The sequence below is a fragment of the Trachypithecus francoisi genome, unplaced genomic scaffold (genome assembly GCF_009764315.1).
Source record: "Trachypithecus francoisi isolate TF-2019V2 unplaced genomic scaffold, Tfra_2.0 Lachesis_group2, whole genome shotgun sequence".
In the NCBI taxonomy this organism is placed as follows: Eukaryota; Metazoa; Chordata; class Mammalia; order Primates; family Cercopithecidae; genus Trachypithecus; species Trachypithecus francoisi.
This window is the reverse complement of record NW_022681465.1, coordinates 86,925,154-86,944,556: the sequence shown is the minus strand read 5'-3', so window position 1 is coordinate 86,944,556 and position 19,403 is coordinate 86,925,154. Positions and strand designations below refer to the sequence as shown.

The 19,403-nt window shown below is 38.8% G+C and overlaps 1 protein-coding gene across 5 annotated transcripts in view; it reads left to right on the top strand.

Moving 5' to 3' along the window:
• The window catches only part of SLC38A9 (solute carrier family 38 member 9), a 97,195-nt gene that overhangs the window by 53,548 nt on the left and 24,244 nt on the right, over positions 1 to 19,403 (top strand). For 4 of the 5 annotated variants that reach the window (XR_004429830.1, XM_033179581.1, XM_033179583.1 and 1 more), the window contains 3 exons: positions 5,778 to 5,837; positions 8,901 to 9,095; positions 12,305 to 12,412. Coding sequence is in view for 4 of the 5 variants with exons in the window: in XM_033179581.1 (XP_033035472.1) it covers positions 5,778 to 5,837; positions 8,901 to 9,095; positions 12,305 to 12,412 (363 nt within the window). In the remaining variant the exon portion in view is untranslated. The remainder of the gene's footprint in view (positions 1 to 5,777; positions 5,838 to 8,900; positions 9,096 to 12,304; positions 12,413 to 19,403) is intronic. The other variant, XM_033179584.1, reaches the window with a different exon arrangement.

Below are 19,403 nucleotides of genomic sequence, written 5' to 3'. Positions count from 1 at the left end.
TTTAGTAATATGAATATACAACTTTTTTATCTGTTCTCGTTGATAAACATTTAATTTGTTTTCACTTATTGTGCAAGGCTTTATTAAACATCCTTATTTCTGTCTACTTGTATACATGGCGGGGAGTTTCTCCAAGCTATGGACCTTATAGACACATTTCTGGAACTTAAGATATTCACATTTTCAACCTTACTTGAAATTGCAGAAGTGTTCTTTATCATGCTTGTACCACTTACACTCCTGCCAACAGTTTATGAAAATTCCCCTTGTTCCACATCCTCACTCACACTCAGTATTATCAGACTTAAATTTTGCCATCAGGATGTGGTTTTAATTTGCATTTCTCCTCATAAGGAGTGGCATTAATCATCTTTTCTTAATTATATTGACCATTAAATAGCTTATTCATATCCTTTGTCCATTTTTCTATCAGGTTATTGGTCCTTTTCTTACCTATAGGAACTCTGTAAAGTTCGAATACTAACCTTTTATCCATTATTGCGTTGCAAATATCTTCTAATTAGTGACTTGTCTTCTCTTTTTATATGGTAGCTCTGTGTTATTCAAAAGTTTTTTATTTTAAAATTACTGTTTTTCTCCATTATGATTCACAACTCTTCCATATACATTTTAGAATCAACTTATCAAGTTCCACAAAATTCCAATCAGAATTTGATTGGAATTGCATTGATTTTATCAGTTGGTACACAGTACAGTAATTGATATCATTGCATATTGAGTTAGAATTTGATTGACATTGCATTGGATTTATTGATGTGGAGAGAATTTATATCATTTAGATACTGAGTCTTCCTATTCATGACTTTGGCATGGCATAGTTCTTTGTTTATTTCAGTTTTTAAATTTTTTTTTGATGAAGATCTTACATATCATTTTTTGGTGGACTTTTTCCTCGGGATCTTAACATTTTTTCTGTAACTATAGTTTTAATATACAAATATGCAGTATAAAAACTGTGTATTTTTTATAATAAAATATAAAAAATCTCAAACACATACAAAAAAACAGAATAGTATAATTTCTCCTTACCTAGTTTAAACAGTTATCAACATTCTGTCATTTTAAAATCATCTATAGTAGTGTTTTTCAACCATTTTTTCATTATCGTCCCTTCAAGGAGCCTTTTAGATATTTTTTTCTGATCACCCCTCCCATGAAATTTTAATACCAAAGATATACTGTAAATCTCTTTATGAACTGTATACATATATATGCTTTAATCTGTAAGAAGAGTTTCTTTCACCCCCTAAGAATGAATTTTGTCCCTTTTGAGACTAACATCAGCACTTTGGGAGGCTGAGACGGGCGGATCACGAGGTCAGGAGATCGAGACCATCCTGGCGAACACGGTGAAACCCCGTCTCTACTAAAAATACAAAAACTAGCCGGGCGAGGCGGCGGGCGCCTGTAGTCCCAGCTACTCGGGAGGCTGAGGCAGGAGAATGGCGGGAACCCGGGAGGCGGAGCTTGCAGTGAGCTGAGATCCGGCCACTGCACTCCAGTCCGGGCGACAGAGCGAGACTCCGCCTCAAAAAAAAAAAAAAAAAAAAAAAGAAGACATAAACCATGCTACTCCCACTCCCCACCTAGTTCAACTATTAGTATATATATAGTGCTTCTTTTAGATAGAATTTACTCATTGAAATAAACAAGTCTTAATTATACATACATACATCTATACAACCCACACCTCCTTCAACAAATAGAACATTTCCATCTTCCCAGAAAGTAATGATATATTTTTGATTATACAGTCAAATTATTTGTTGCTATTATAAATTAGCAATATTAGCAAATATTTGTTGCTAATTACATTTTGAATTTTTTTTTTTTTTTTTGAGGCAGGGTCTCACTCTTTCACCCAGCCTCTGGGGTACAGTGGTGTGATCACAACTCACTGTAGCCTTGACCTCTCCAGGCTCAGGTGATCCTCTCACCTCAGCCTCCCAATCTAGCTGGGACTACAGGCAAATACCACCACCATGCCTGGATAATGTTTGTATTTTTTGTAGAGACAGGTTTCGTCATGTTGCCCAGGCTGGTCTTGAGCTCCTGAGTTCAAGTAGTCTGCCCGCCTTGGCCTCCCAAAGTGCTGGGATTACAGTCATGAGCCACCGTGCCCTGCCCCTTGAATGTTTATCTTGAATCTAGCAAACTTACTGAACTCTTACTGATTCTAAAAATTTTGTAGCTGGGCATGATGGCTCACGCCTGTAATCCCAGCACTTTGGGAGGCCGAGGTGGGTGGTTCACGAGGTCAGGAAATTGAGACCATCCTGGCCAACACAGTGAAACCCTGTCTCTACTAAAAATACAAAAAAATTAGCCGGGCGTGATGGCTGGTGCCTATAGTCCCAGCTACTCGGGAGGCTGAGGCAGGAGAATGGCACAAACCTGGTGGGGCGGAGCTTGCAGTGAATGGAAATCATGCCACTGCACTCCAGCCTGGGTGACAGAGTGAGACTCCATCTCAAAAAAAAAAATAGAAATAAAAAATAAAAATTTTGTGGATGCACTTTGTATTTCCTATTTAAATAATCATATCATCTGTGAATTTAAAAAGCTTTCTGTCTGGGCTTAGTGGCTCACGCCTATAATCTCAGCACTTTGGGAGGCCAAGGCAGGCATATCACCTGAGATCAGGAGTTAGAGATCAGCCTGGCCAGCACAGCGAAACCCCGTCTCTACTAAAATTACCCAGGCGTAGCAGTGGGCCCCTGTAATCCCTGCTACTCAGCAGGCTGAGGCAGGAGAATCGCTTGAACCTGGGAGGTGGAGGTTGCAGTGAGCCATGATCGTGCCACTGCACTCCAGCCTGGGCAACAAGAGCGAGACTCCATCTCAAATAAAAATAAAATAAAATAAACCTTTCCAGTTATTTTTTTAATAGTTCATATATGTATACATACATTTATATTTATAGACATATGTAATTATATATACGTACACAGACACATACATATAAACGTGTGTGTATATGTATATATTGATGGTTTTTTTTTTAAGTGTGAAGTTGCATTGAAGCAGTGCCTGCAGATATTCTTATATTGTTCATAAGGAAATCTTTCTAATGTTTCACATTATGTTTGTTGTGGGATATCAGTTGTACCCTTTAATAATTTAAAGACACTCCCATCTGTTGTCTTATTAAGCATTTTTATTAAAGTGGTTGAATTTTATCAAGTACTTATTCTACATCTCTTGAGATAAAATATACTAAGAGACAATCAAGAGATTATCTTAATTAATTTTCTCCTTTATCAATATGATGAATTAAATGAATACAGTTTGTAAAATTTAAACCGTCCTTGTATTGTGGGGTAAACTTAGTCATGACATATATTTTTCAAATGCCTTACTGGATTGAGTTTGCTTTTTTGGAGGGGTAGGAGCTAACATTTGTTTAGACTTTTTATGTCTTTTCCTAACAAATATTGGCCTGTGGTTTTTCTTTTTCATGCTGTCCATGAGCCTTGGTGTGTTAGTTTCCCAAGGGTGCAGTAACAAATTACCATTAATACGCTTACAACAACACGGATTTCTTCTTTCATAACTATGGATACTAGAGATGTGAAATCAAAGGGTGAACAGGGCCCTGGTCCCTCCTAAGGCTCTAGGGAAGAATCCTTCCTTGCCTCTTCCTAACCTTTGTTGGTTGCTGGTGGTCTCTGGCATTCCTTGGCAAGTAGGTACATCACTCCAGTTTCTCCCTCCATCTTCACATGGCCCTCTTCCCTCTGTGTGTCTGTGTCCAAATTTCCCTCTTCCTATAAATTGGGCTGGGTACGGTGGCTCATGCCTGTAATCCCAGCACTCTGGGAAGCTGAGGCATGTGGATCACCTGAGGTCAGGAGTTCGAGACCAGCCTGGCCAACATGGTGAAACCCTGTCTCTGCTAAAAATACAAAAATTAGCTGGGTGTGGTGGCAGGTGCCTGTAATTTCAGCTACTCGGGAGGCTGAGGCAGGAAAATTTCTTGAACCCAGGAGGTGGAGGTGCAGTCATGCGACTGCACCCCAGCCTGGGTGACAGCAGGATTCTGTCTCAAAAAGATAAAAATAAAATAAAATAAAAGACATCAGTCATTGGCTGTAGGGCCCACCCTAATCTATTATGACCTCATCTTAATTTGATTATATCTACAAAGACTCTATTTTTAAAAAGGTCACATTCTGAGGTTTCTAGTAGACATAAAATTGGGGTAAGAGGAATGCTATTTAACCCAGTACACTTTGTGTCAAGATTTTACTAGCCTTATTGTAAGTCTTTGGCATCAAGAAATTACACAAAGATTCATAAATTCCAATCTTAAATCATAAACAACCCTTGGAGATATTATAAAAACCCAGAGTACTACACTGTTTTTTTTTTAATTCTATCTTGAGAAACATACAGGAATATGAATAATTCAACCTTTTAACTTAGTTTTATGACCTTAAAACCTAACCCAGCACCTTTTACTATCTTTTTCAAGTTTCACAACAAATACTTTTTTTTTTTTTTTTTTTTTTTTGGAGACGGAGTCTCACTCTGTCGCCCAGGCTGGAGTGCAGTGGCCGGATCTCAGCTCACTGCAAGCTCCGCCTCCCGGGTTCACGCCATTCTCCTGCCTCAGCCTCCCGAGTAGCTGGGACTACAGGCGCCCGCCACCTCGCCCGGCTAGTTTTTTGTTTTTTTTTTTTTAAGTAGAGACGGGGTTTCACCATGTTAGCCAGGATGGTCTGGATCTCCTGACCTCGTGATCCGCCCGCCTCGGCCTCCCAAAGTGCTGGAACAAATACTTTTATTAATGCTTACTCAGGTTATAGAAGGTTAATATCAAACAGAATAAAGTAAATCCCCTGAGGCAAGTAAACACATTCTCTGCCTGTTCTCTTTTTCACTGTAGAATGATGAATGCTCAGCCATCTGCATGTGCTTTATTCTTTGTTACTTCCTTTAGTCTAATTCAGTGGTTCTTTATGTGCATAACAATTCGTATATGGCCTTAGATCTATGTATTGTACTTTGTAAAAAAAAAACTTTAATTGATTTTCCAGGTAAGGTTAGCTGTGTATGAGTGTTGGTTTCCCCTTTTTGCACACTTTAGAACTGTACTCTATGTGAGATGTAACTTTAGCGTGAGTATAAAAGAAAACTTACATACATATCTTTATTCCGGGGCTTTAAACTATCATTAATTCAGTGTTGTGGATAGATTTTTCTGAAATCTTCAATTATGTAAAGATTTTCCACAGTGGAACTGTGAAGCCATTAACATTATCATGCCTATAAGTGAAGAAAACTGCAGAAGGTGAAGCTGTGTTAACAGTGAAGTCGCCTTGGTTCAGTGTACTAGATTACTACACAGATATTAAAAGATTTTTATAGGCCGGGCGCGGTGGCTCATGCCTGTAATCCTAGCACTTTGGGAGGCTGAGGTGCATGGATCACAAAGTCAGGAGATCGAGACTATCCTGGCTAACACGATGAAACCTGTGTCTACTAAAAAAAATACAAAAAATTAGCCGGGAGTGGTGGCGGGCGCCTGTAGTCCAAGCCACTGGCGAGGCTGAGGCAGGAGAATGGCGTGAACTCGGGAGGCGGAGCTTGCGATGAGCCGAGATTGCGCCACTGCACTCCAGCCTGGGCAACAGAGCGAGATTCCGTCTCAAAGAAAGAAAAAAAAAAGATTTTTGTAAATAAAAGACCTTCGAGGGTAATAGATTTAGTATCTTTCATTCGGTGTTAAACTATATTTTTTCCTTTATTTTTAGATTTTATTCATCACATTAATGACACGGACACTATACTGAGTACCAATAATAGCAACCCTGGTAAGTAGTTTGGGATGTTTGTTTCTTTACTCTCCACCTTGCTCCAAAAAGAATTTAAGGTAGAACATGTGGCCTTATTTTAGGTAAATGATTAGTACAAAATTATTATGTTTACTGAGCTGCTACTAAATTGTTGGTAGTTAGTGTGTTTTTAAAAAAAGAACCTCCAAAAAGGCTGTGTTAATGTAACCAGGCAATAGGTTGTATTAATGTGAGCTAGGCAACATTTAGTTCATATGATACAACTCACAATTTTATCTACAGTATCCATATTTGCCTGTGAATAATCAATATTTTCAAGAACCTATATCACTATTAATTATATCAGATGTCTAGAAGCGTAGTTCTCAGTTTAACTTAGTTTTAGAGATCTGTTGTTTTAGTTATTAATATATAGGCTATACAAATTTGTAACCTGTAAAAGAATTCATTTTCTAGTAATAAACAGAGGTTAGTAACTAAATATGGAAAAATAAATTGAAGCTTTGGCTCCAAAAGAAATTAATTTCTTAGAAATTTTTCTTTATTTTTAAAAAATAAACCATTGTGGCCAATGGGTTTAATCCAATATGACAGTTACAGGGAAAGTGAATATAAACGTTAATGTAACTTTGGTAACAGTTATGCTGTTAAACTTGAACATCACCTAAAGCTTTATGTATTTAGATTTCAGGGATACTAAACTGATGTCATGTTGATGGAGATGCACATTGATCACTAAGAGGATAATTCATTAAACACATTTATTAAACCTACTATGTGTCAGGAACTGTTCTAGGCTCTGGGGATATAATAATGAAGAGACAAAAGTCCCTCCTCTCATGAAGTTTACATTCCAGTATTTGCTACTCATTATCTTACTTTTCCCCCTAACTAAACCTGTCTTTTGTTAATGCTAGAAAGTCAGTGAGTAAAGTACTAGCTTTTATTCCTGTGGACACACACACGTATACCTTTGAATTATTATACTAAAATCTCTTGTGCCCTATCCCTTACTCAGAATTTTCAAAGAACCAAATAACATCCTTGTATTTAAAGAGAAAATTATTTTACTATACCTATTCTAATATTAATTGATGAAACTAGTTTACTAATATCTAAAGTTTATAGTACTTCTCCAGTAGGGAGTCAGTTCATCATTAAGGTAATAAATATTAATATCACAGTCACATTGATGATTTAGAGAACACCATCAGCAGTCAGTTTACTTTATATAGTGATATCTTATATCCAGCACTTCTTGATTTCTCTGCTAATGTTTATTTTGAACAGTGTAGTAAACAGTGAGAATATGAAACAATCCATTTCAGTTAATGTAAAAAATTTTAGCTACTGGGCATAGTGGCTCATGCTTTTAATTCTAACACTTTGGGAGGCCGAGGCAGGAGGATTGCTTGAGCCCAGGACTTTGAGATCCGCCTGGGCAACATAGCAAGACCCTGTCTCTACAAAAAAAAAAATTTAATTAGCTGGCCATTGTGGCATGCGCCTGCATTCCGAGCTACTTGGGAGGCTGAGGCAGGAGGATCACTTGAGCCTGAGAGGTTGAGGCTACAGTGAGCCGTAGTTACGCCACTGCCCTCCAGCCTGAATGACAGAGTGAGACCCTGTCTCAAAAAAAAAAATAAATTACAGCTAACATTTATTGAATGCCTATGTGCAGGCATTGCATTAAATGTTTTACAGCAACCCTAAGTGGTAGATACTGTCAACTCCATTTTCCAGGTGAAGAGACCAGGGAACATAGTAGTTAATTTCATCCAAGGACACCTAAATATTAAGTGGCAGAGTTGGGAATTCATTATTCAGTCAGTTAACTTCCATCCACAGCCTGTGCTCTTTTTTTTTTTTTTTTTGAGACAAGATCTCTCTCTGTTGCCTAGGTTGGCCTATAGTGGCATGATCATAGCTCACTGCAACCTGGTACTCCTGGGTTTCAGCAATCCTCCCACCTCCACCGCCCAAGTAACTGGAACTACAGTTACACATCCCATCCAGCAAAATTTTGTTATTCTTGTAGAGACAGGGATGCCATGTTTTCTGGGCTAGTCTCAAACTCCTGGCCTCAAGTGATCCTCCTTCCTCAGCCTCCCAAAGTGCTAGGATTAGAGGAATGAGCCACTGTGCCCAGCTGCCATAGTCTGTGCTTTTAACCACTATAATTAGCACAAGAAAATTTCTGTCCAGAGCATAGAAGAAAAACACACTAAAATGTTGACTGAGAAGGAGAAAGAAAATTAAATGTTTGGCTTTGTGGCATGCCAAATAATGGATAGACCATAAAATTAAAAATAGAACTGACAATGAATATTCTTTCTCTTTGACAAATGATAAGTATAAGGGTTACTTAAGATGAGTATTTTCTATCTGCATTAAGAGTTCTTTACGAAGAACTGATTATTAGCAAAAACTCTATTGTGACATTAGAAACACAGTGAGAATGGCTGGTATTCTGTCTGATAACAGAAGAAATTGCCACTTGTAGATCAGTATGTAAGAAACATACATTTAGGCCAGGCACAGTGGCTCAGGCCTATAATCCCAGCACTTTGGGAGGCCGAGACGGGCAGACCACGAGGTCAAGAGTTGGAGACCAGCTTGGCCAGCATGGTGAAACCCTGTCTCTACTAAAAATACAAAAATTAGCCCGGCATGGTGGCATGTGCCTGTAATCCCAGCTACTCAGGAGGCTGAGGTAGGAGAATCACTTGACCCCAGGAGGCGGAGGTTGCAGTGAGCCACGATTGCACCACTGCACTCCAGCCTGGGCGACAGAGCGAAACTGTCTCAAAAAATAAATAAATAAAAATAAAGATAATATCTCAGAAATTTTAAAGATTCCCTCACTCTTATTTATTTTTAGGTGAAGGAGTACTAATATTCCTAAAATTAACCCTCTATTTTTTCCAGAAAGGAGACATTTAGGCTCCTGGGAAAAGTTGAGGTTGGTAGAGCAAGTGTCTGTCTCTAGAGGCAGTCATTTTCTGTTTTTTTTGTTTTTTTGTTTTTTGTTTTTTGGTTTTTTTTGGTCATCTTCTCTAATCTGGTACTTTCCTATTGCAGTGATTTGTCCAAGTGCCGGGAGTGGAGGCCATCCTGACAACAGCTCTATGATTTTCTATGCCAATGACACAGGAGCCCAACAGTTTGAAAAGTGGTGGGATAAGTCCAGGACAGTGCCCTTTTATCTTGTAGGGCTCCTCCTTCCACTGCTCAATTTCAAATCTCCTTCATTTTTTTCAAAATTTAATATCCTAGGTAAGTAGTACCACTGAATTATGGAGACTTTGTGTAATAGAATACGTGGTGGAGTCTAGGGAAATATGATCTGGCTGGGGAGTTACCTTCCAAGCCTGTTCATCTGTATTTAATTTGTTCATTCCTTTTTGTTTTTTTTTTTCTTTTTCTTTTTCTTTTTTTTTTTGAGACAGAGTTTCGCTCTTGTTGCCCAGGGTAGAGTTCAATGGCCCAGTCTCGGCTCACTGCAACCTCTGCCTCCAGGGTTCAAGCAATTCTTGTGCCTCAGCCTCCCAAGTAGCTGGGATTACAGGTGTGTGCCAGCACGCCGGGCTAATTTTATATTTTTAGTAGAGGTGGGGTTTCATTATGTTGTCCAGGCTGGTCTTGAACCCCTGACCTTAGGTGATTGACCTGCCTCGGCCTCCCAAAGTGCTGGGATTACAGGTGTGAGCCACCGTGCCTGGCAAGTTGTTCATTCTTATGATAACCTGATTTTTTCTATTTTTTTTATAGAGTTTGGCACGGAGAAAAGTGTAGATGACCAGTTTTGGTTTGGTTGTAGTTTTTTTTTTTTTTTTTGAGACACGAATTATTTGGTTTCTCATTCTAAACTTACTGAACAATTCTTCCTCATTTCCTCTGAGGATACAACTAGATGAAATAGATGAAAATTTCAGGAGGAGAGATCCAAATTGGATGTTATAGGAATTCTCAATTCTAATGGTTGGAAACAGAACTTATTAAGGAAGGTTATAGAATGTTTTTTCCTACAGTCTCTAAGAGTGTTATGCAGGATTGTCACCTGACTTTGAACCTGGGAAATCATTCTCTATGTCAGTCTTCTTAGGTTTATTCTGCTTTTGCTCTCTTCCTCAGTGCTTTTTTTTTTTTCTTAGAACACTGTTGCCTTCTTCAAGCAATAGAGCTCTTTCTGTGAGCCCTGCTTTTCAAAAACCACTAAACGAATGTTTTTACTCCACTTAAAATGGCAAAAGGGGCCAGATGCGGTGGCTCATGCCTGTAATCCCAGCACTTTGGGAGGCCAGGGCAGGTGGATCACAAGGTCAGGAGTTCAAGACCAGCTTGGTCAAGATGGTGAAACCCCGTCTTTATTAAAAATACAAAAATTAGTCGGGCGTGGTGGCAGGTGCCTGTAATCCCAGCTACTTGGGAGGCTGAGGCAGAGAATTGCTTGAACCCAGGAGGTGGAGGTTGCAGTGAGCTGAGATCACGCCACTGTACTCCATCCAGCCTGGGTGACAGAACGAGACTGTATCTCAAAAAAAAAAAAAAAAAAAGAAGATGGCAAAAGGAGCCCCCCAGTGAAAGTTCAGATCTGGCTAACTAAAGACAAGGATATCATTCATAAGGAATTGATAACTCCACATAAACCATACAATTTCACCTCCTCCCTGTGGATGTGATCTTTGGCAGGCAATCTAGAGCATAAAATAAATAGATAGGCCAGGTGCAGTGGCTCACACCTGTAATCCTAGCACTTTGGGAAGCTGAGGCAGGCGGATAACCTGAGGTCAGGAGTTCAAGATCAACCTGACCAACATGGAGAAACCCTGTCTCTACTAAAAATACAAAATTAGCCAGGCGTGGTGGCGCATGCCTGTAATCCCAGCTACTCGGGAGGCTGAGGCAGGAGAATTGCTTAAACCCAGGAGGCAGAGGTTGCAGTGAGCCGAGATCATGCCATTAGGCAACAAGAGCGAAAACTCTGTCTCAATAAGTAAGTAAATAAATAAATAAATAAATAACCCATCACATCAAGGAACAAGGCAGTGGCTTCTAGGTTTCCAGAAGACCAAAGGAAAAGTTAAAATTATTTCTCTTTGCCTGTCTGCCTCAGGTACAGAATTTACTGTAAGCTGCCATAGACACACAGAAGATGAAGAGTTGTGGTTATATAAGCTCTGCCGTCTTGTTTTCATCCTTTATGAATCAGCTAATCTCCAAACCGACAGTACTGCTTATATCACTCATTCGTGGTTTCCTGATTTGCTTGCCAACTTTTCTATGAAACAGATCTTTTAAAATAATATAAACTTATAGAAGGATTTGCTCAATTGGGCACAACAATCACCAGAGTTCCAACCAGGTTGATCGTTGATTCTCCAGCTCCTTAAAGGACATTCTGCTTTTGTTCTTTTCGTTGGTAGTTTCCCTTTCTCTTAAAACCATAGCTTCATTAGAGGAATTAGCATCTAAGGCCTTCCTGAGTTTTCTGACTCTACTCCATAATGACTAGACTTAATTTCTTAAAAGGAATAATCTTCTGCCTTCTACGCTACTAAAAAATTCTGAATGCCCATTTTACCCTGTATGTAATACCTGAGAATGGAGTCTGGAATCTCCGTCTAGCAAGTAGTGCTACCCTGTCAAAACCTCATCTAGATACTAGATCAGGATTGTTCATGTATTTTGGCCTCTCACCTTTCTCAAATATGCTTTTGATCCACGTTCACTGCTTTTTTTTCTTTACCTTCTTACCATCTCACATTAAATACTGTGACAGACTGTCTCTAACACTTCCAATTCAAAGAATAAAAGTTAGTTTTATCCTATGTAATCCTACAATTTTATAGTGGACTCTCTGCTTATATCTTCTGCTTAAACTCAACTCATAAGTAAATGAAGCAGTTTTGTTTGCATTCAGCAATGTATGAGCTACCTTCATCTGATTCTTCTTTTCTTATTTTTTTTTTTCCTTTGAGATGGAGTCTTGCTCTGTCACCCAGGCTGGAGTGCAGTGGTGCAATCTTGGCTCACTGCAACCTCTGCTTCCCGAGTTCAGGTGATTCTCCTGTCTCAGCCTTCCAAGTAGTTGGGATTATAGGCACGTGCCATCACACCTGGCTAACTTTTGTGTTTTTAGTAGAGATGAAGTTTCGCCATGTTGGCCAGGCTGGTCTCGAACTCCTGACCTCAGGTGATCTGCCCACCTCGACCTCCCAAAGTGCTGGGATTACAGGTGTGAGCCACCACGCCCAACCCGTCTGGTTCTTGTTAGCCTGCTATATAGAGTCTTTTTGTTCTTTTTCTGGTGACTCCCTCAGCTTCTTTCTAGTCTTTAGATTCCAGCTGGGTGTTAGTGGAGATAATCAATGCAGGTAACAGTTTCCCACACTTTGCTGAGACTATGGAAACAATGCTTGATTTTAAAATAATCTGTAAAACACACAAAGATAATAAATGGTTTCTGAATTTTTTCCTCACAGGCACAGTATCTGTCCTTTATTTGATTTTCCTTGTCACCTTTAAGGCTGTTCACTTGGGATTTCATTTGGAATTTCATTGGTTTATACCAACAGAATTTTTTGTACCAGGTGAGCTGTTTTGGCAAAATAATAAATTACAATAATGTGATCTTAAGTTAACCATTGTTATGCTATTCTAAAACAAGTAATGATTTTTTTTATGCTGGGCATTTTTATAAATGCTAATAAGTTAAAAACAGGACTACAATTGAGATTATTTTGAGTTTCCTGCAGTTAGTGGTAACCAGGGCCCTTTGTCATTTCTACTTATTAGTTGAAGTTCATTTAAGTTATAGTGTGCTAATACTTGCACTTTCTGTGTTTTTCATCCAGCCTTTCTGATGAGTATATAATGTGGTATTACATTGTGGTTTTGTGCTTTTTAATTAAAAATTTCTATTGACATAAAATAGTTGTACATATTTAGGGGGGTACATATGATATTTAATACCTCTATGTGTAGTGTTCCAATCAGGGTAATTGGGATATCCATCACCTCAAATTTTTTTTTTTTTTTTGAGACGGAGTCTCGCTCTGTCGCCCAGGCTGGAGTGCAGTGGCCGGATCTCAGCTCACTGCAAGCTCCGCCTCCCGGGTTTACGCCATTCTCTCGCCTCAGCCTCCCAAGTAGCTGGGACTACAGGCGCCCGCCATCTCGCCCGGCTAATTTTTTATATTTTTTTAGTAGAGACGGGGTTTCACCGTGTTAGCCAGGATGGTCTCGATCTCCTGACCTCGTGATCCACCCGTCTCGGCCTCCCAAAGTGCTGGGATTACAGGCTTGAGCCACCGCGCCCGGCCCATCACCTCAAATTTTTATCTTTTTGTTGGGAACATACAATGTGGTTTTAATTTACATTTCTGTAATGATCAGTGGAGTTAGCAACTTTTCATATGTTTGTTGGCCATTTGGATTTCATCTTTTCTGAAGTGTTTCTTCTATCTTTCTATTTAACTGTCTGCTTTTTTATATTGATTTATAGGAGTTCTTTATACATTCCAAATATGAATCCTTTCTCAGATATGTGTAATGCAATTATCTTCTTCCTGCTTACATCCTTTCTTGATATGCCTTTTCAAAGGAATAAAGTAAGCAGCAGAAGTTTGGAGCTTCTTTAAAACCATTTTGTGAAGGAGTCTATTATTTAATGTATTATGTAATAATCATGGCATAAATGTGTTCTTTAAAAAAGTGTATTTTCCACACAAAAACTTGTACATGCATGTTTATAGCAGCATTATTCATAATAGCCAAAAGTGGAAACGGCCCAGTGTCTATCACTAACGAATGGATAAATAAAATGTAGTATATCTTTCTTTTTTCTTTTAAGACAGAGTCTCACTCTGTTGCCCAGGCTCGAGTGTAGTGGCGCAATCTCAACTCACTGCAACTTCCCCCTCCCGGTTCAAGTGATTCTCCTGCCTCAGCCTCCTGAGTAGCTGGGATTACAGGCGCACACCACCATGCCCAGCTAATTTTGTATTTTTAGTAGAGGCAGGGTTTCACCATGTTGGCCAGGCTGACCTCGGGTGATCTGCCTGCCTCAGCCTCCCAAAGTGCTGGGATTACAGTCATGAGCCACCGCGCCTGGCCAAAATGTGGTATATCTGTACAATGGGATATTATTTGGCAATAGAAAAGGAATAAAGTGTTGTGGTTGTAGTTGTACAACTCTGTGAATATACTGTTCAATTAAAAACTAGTTGTACACTTTAAGTGGGTGAAACATGAATTTTATTTCAATAGTGCTGTTAAAAAGAGTCTCAGGTTTTCAATAAATTTTCTCAAAAAGATAGCTTTTGGTAGTTAATGGGAAAAAGCTGACTACCCACTGTAATATGACAAGTTAGAAACCTAACAGTGGTCTTACTTGCCTTAATTAGAAAAGATAGAAAAGGATTAAATAACAAATTGTTTTACAGGGTATCTTAACTAAGTAATAGAATTGATTACTCTGAGAGACAGGAAATTCAGCTAAATTAAAAAGAATGTGTTGAAAACTAATCTTATTTTATTTAGATTCATTTATTTTATTTTAGAGCTAGTGCTTGATTCTTAATTGTTTTCTCTTCTTTTCCTAAAATAATATAGCAGAGTCAGTGGACTTTTTATACATTTCTACTTTTTACACTAAGGAATCCCCTGAGATGGGTTTGCCTAGACCAGCAGTATTTTCAATTAAATCATGGTTTTATTCTACTTAAAATCAATTTTTTTCCTTCTATTAGCAGTCCTCAAAACAGAAATTGGCAGTGCTTTTGCAGTGTTATTTTATTCTCACTTTAAAGTAGCTTTGTGTTTATTGCAGAACATTTAGAGATTATAGGTAAGTGGTTAATTTAAAATAAATTGCATAACTTGACGTAACCACTATTTATATTTTTGTGGATACTCCCCCCCTCCCTGTCTTTTTTCTTTGCATGCACACATCTATACACACACATATATTTTAGAAGTAAAAGTAGGCTGGGCACAGTGGCTCATGCCTGTAATCCCAGCACTTTGGGAGGTTGTGGTGGGAGTTTTACTTGAGCCCAGGAGTTCAAGACCAGCCTGGACAACATGGCGAGACCCTGTCTCTACAAAAAAAAAAAAAAAAAAAATTCTTTTAAAGTTAGCTGGATGTGGTGGCATGCACCTCTAATCCTAGCTGCCAGGGAAGCTGAGACAGGAAGATCACTTGAGCCCAGAAAGTTGGGGCTGTGGTCAGCCGTGTTTGTGCCACTGCATTCCAGCCTGGGTAACAGAGTGAGAACTTATCTCAAAAAGAATAAAGCAATAAAAAGTAAAATCACAGTATGTATGCTATTTCAATCATAGGGAAAAAAAGAAACTGCCTCTACAACATGATTTTTGATACCGTATACCACTGCACAACTGTATCTCAATTTAATGAATCCCCTGTAGGAGGACATTTATTTCTATTATTTTTATTTTTTTATTTTTTTATTTTTTTTTGTCTTATAGCAAGAATGTTCCTTTTTTTTTAATTCCTAATTCAATTTATTTAATTTTTAAATTCATGTTTGTTTATTCACTATTCTTCCCTTTTTTTTAATTTATTTATTTTTTATTATACTTTAAGTTCTAGGGTACATGTGCATAACGTGCAGGTCTGTTACATATGCATACTTATGCCATGTTGGTGTGCTGCACCCATCAACTCGTCAGCACCCATCAGTTCATCATTTATATCATGTATACCTCCCCAATGCAATCCCTCCCTCCTCCCTCCCTCCCCATGATAGGCCCCAGTGTGTGATGTTCCTCTTCCCGAGTCCAAGTGATCTCATTGTTCAGTTCCCACCTATGAGTGAGAACATGCGGTGTTTGGTTTTCTCTTCTTGTGATAGTTTGCTAAGAATGATGGTTTCCAGCTGCATCCATGTCCCTACAAAGGATGCAAACTCATCCTTTTTTATGGCTGCATAGTATTCCATGGTGTATATGTGCCACATTTTCTTAATCCAGTCTGTCACAGATGGACATTTGGGTTGATTCCAAGTCTTTGCTATTGTGAATAGTGCCGCAATAAACATACGTGTGCATGTGTCTTTATAGTAGAATAATTTATAATCCTTTGGGTATATACCCAGTAGTGGGATGGCTGGCTCATATGGTACATCTAGTTCTAGATCCTTGAGGAATCGCCATACTGTTTTCCATAATGGTTGAACTAGTTTACAATCCCACCAACAGTGTAAAAGTGTTCCTATTTCTCCACATCCTCTCCAACACCTGTTGTTTCCTGACTTCTTAATGATTGCCATTCTAACTGGTGTGAGATGGTATCTCATTGTGGTTTTGATTTGCATTTCTCTGATGGCGAGTGATGATGAGCATTTTTTCATGTGTCTGTTGGCTGTATGAATGTCTTCTTTTGAGAAATGTCTGTTCATATCCTTTCCCCACTTTTCGATGGGGTTGTTTGTTTTTTTCTTGTATATTTGTTTGAGTTCTTTGTAGATGCTGGATATTAGCCCTTTGTCAGATGAGTAGGTTGCAAAAATTTTCTCCCATTCTATAGGTTGCCTGTTCACTCTGATGGTAGTTTCTTTTGCTGTGCAAAAGCTCTTTAGTTTAATTAGATCCCATTTGTCAATTTTGGCTTTTGCTGCCGTTGCTTTTGGTGTTTTAGACATGAAGTCCTTCCCCATGCCTATGTCCTGAATGGTACTACCTAGATTTTCTTCTAGGGTTTTTATGGTATTAGGTCTAACATTTAAGTCTCTAATCCATCTTGAATAATCTTCATATAAGGGGTAAGGAAAGGATCCAGTTTCAGCTTTCTACTTATGGCTAGCCAATTTTCCCAGCACCATTTATTAAATAGGGAATCCTTTCCCCATTTCTTGTTTCTCTCAGGTTTGTCAAAGATCAGATGGCTGTAGATGTGTGGTATTATTTCTGAGGACTCTGTTCTGTTCCATTGGTCTATATCTCTGTTTTGGTACCAGTACCTTGCTGTTTTGGTTACTGTAGCCTTGTAGTATAGTTTGAAGTCAGGTAGCGTGATGCCTCCAGCTTTGTCCTTTTGACTTAGGATTGTCTTGGCAATTCGGGCTCTTTTTTGCTTCCATATGAACTTTAAAGCAGTTTTTTCCAATTCTGTGAAAAAACTCATTGGTAGCTTGATGGGAATGGCATTGAATCTATAAATAACCTTGGGCAGTATGGCCATTTTCACAATATTGATTCTTCCTATCCATGAGCATGGAATGTTCTTCCATTTGTTTGTGTCCTCTTTGATTTCACTGAGCAGTGGTTTGTAGTTCTCCTTGAAGAGGTCCTTTACATCCCTTGTAAGCTGGATTCCTAGGTATTTTATTCTCTTTGAAGCAATTGTGAATGGAAGTTCATTCATGATTTGGCTCTCTGCTTGTCTGTTACTGGTGTATAAGAATGCTTGTGATTTTTGCACATTAATTTTGTATCCTGAGACTTTGCTGAAGTTGCTTATCAGCTTAAGGAGATTTTGGGCTGAGACGATGGGGTTTTCTAAATATACAATCATGTCATCTGCAAACAGGGACAATTTGACTTTTTCTTTTCCTAACTGGATACCCTTGATTTCTTTCTCTTGCCTGATTGCCCTAGCCAGAACTTCCAACACTATGTTGAATAGGAGTGGTGAGAGAGGGCATCCCTGTCTTGTGCCAGTTTTCAAAGGGAATTTTTCCAGTTTTTGCCCATTCAGTATGATATTAGCTGTGGGTTTGTCATAAATAGCTCTTACTATTTTGAGGTACGTTCCATCGACACCGAATTTATTGAGCGTTTTTAGCATGAAGGGCTGTTGAATTTTGTCAAAAGCCTTTTCTGCATCTATTGAGATGATCATGTGGTTCTTGTCTTTGGTTCTGTTTATATGCTGGATTACGTTTATTGATTTGCGAATGTTGAACCAGCCTTGCATCCCAGGGATGAAGCCCACTTGATCATGGTGGATAAGCTTTTTGATGTGCTGCTGAATCCGGTTTGCCAGTATTTTATTGAGAATTTTTGCATCGATGTTCATCAGGGATATTGGTCTAAAATTCTCTTTTTTTGTTGTGTCTCTGCCAGGCTTTGGTATCAGGATGATGTTGGCCTCATAAAATGAGTTAGGGAGGATTCCCTCTTTTTCTATTGATTGGAATAGTTTCAGAAGGAATGGTACCAGCTCCTCTTGTACCTCTGGTAGAATTCAGCTGTGAATCCATCTGGTCCTGGACTTTTTTTGGTGGGTAGGCTATTAATTGTTGCCTCAATTTCAGAGCCTGCTATTGGTCTATTCAGGGATTCAACTTCTTCCTGGTTTAGTCTTGGGAGAGTGTAAGTGTCCAGGAAATTATCCATTTCTTCTAGATTTTCTAGTTGATTTGCGTAGAGGCGTTTATAGTATTCTCTGATGGTTGTTTGTATTTCTGTGGGGTCAGTGGTGATATCCCCTTTATCATTTTTTATTGCGTCTATTTGATTCCTCTCTCTTTTCTTCTTTATTAGTCTTGCTAGCAGTCTGTCAATTTTGTTGATCTTTTCAAAAAACCAACTCCTGGATTCATTGATTTTTTGGAGGGTTTTTTGTGTCTCTATCTCCTTCAGTTCTGCTCTGATCTTAGTTATTTCTTGCCTTCTGCTAGCTTTTGAATGTGTTTGCTCTTGCCTCTCTAGTTCTTTTAGTTGTGATGTTAGAGTGTCAATTTTAGATCTTTCCTGCTTTCTCTTGTGGGCATTTAGTGCTATAAATTTCCCTCTACACACTGCTTTAAATGTGTCCCAGAGGTTCTGGTATGTTGTATCTTTGTTCTCATTGGTTTCAAAGAACATCTTTATTTCTGCTTTCATTTCGTTATGTACCCAGTAGTCATTCAGGAGCAGGTTGTTCAGTTTCCATGTAGTTGAGCGGTTTTGATTGAGTTTCTTAGTCCTGAGTTCTAGTTTGATTGCACTGTGGTCTGAGAGACAGTTTGTTATAATTTCTGTTCTTGTACATTTGCTGAGGAGTGCTTTACTTCCAATTATGTGGTCAATTTTGGAATAAGTGCGATGTGGTGCTGAGAAGAATGTATATTCTGTTGATTTGGGGTGGAGAGTCTATTAGGTCCGCTTGGTGCAGAGATGAGTTCAATTCCTGGATATCCTTGTTAACTTTCTGTCTCGTTGATCTGTCTAATGTTGACAGTGGAGTGTTGAAGTCTCCCATGATTATTGTATGGGAGTCTAAGTCTCTTTGTAAGTCTCTAAGGACTTGCTTTATGAATCTGGGTGCTCCTGTATTGGGTGCATATATATTTAGGAGAGTTAGCTCTTCCTGTTGAATTGATCCCTTTATCATTATGTAATGGCCTTTTTTGTCTCTTTTGATCTTTGATGGTTTAAAGTCTATTTTATCAGAGACTAGGATTGCAACCCCTGCTTTTTTTTTGTTCTCCATTTGCTTGGTAGATCTTCCTCCATCCCTTTATTTTGAGCCTATGTATGTCTCTGCATGTGAGATGGGTCTCCTGAATACAGCAGACTGATGGGTCTTGACTCTATCCAGTTTGCCAGTCTGTGTCTTTTAATTGGAGCATTTAG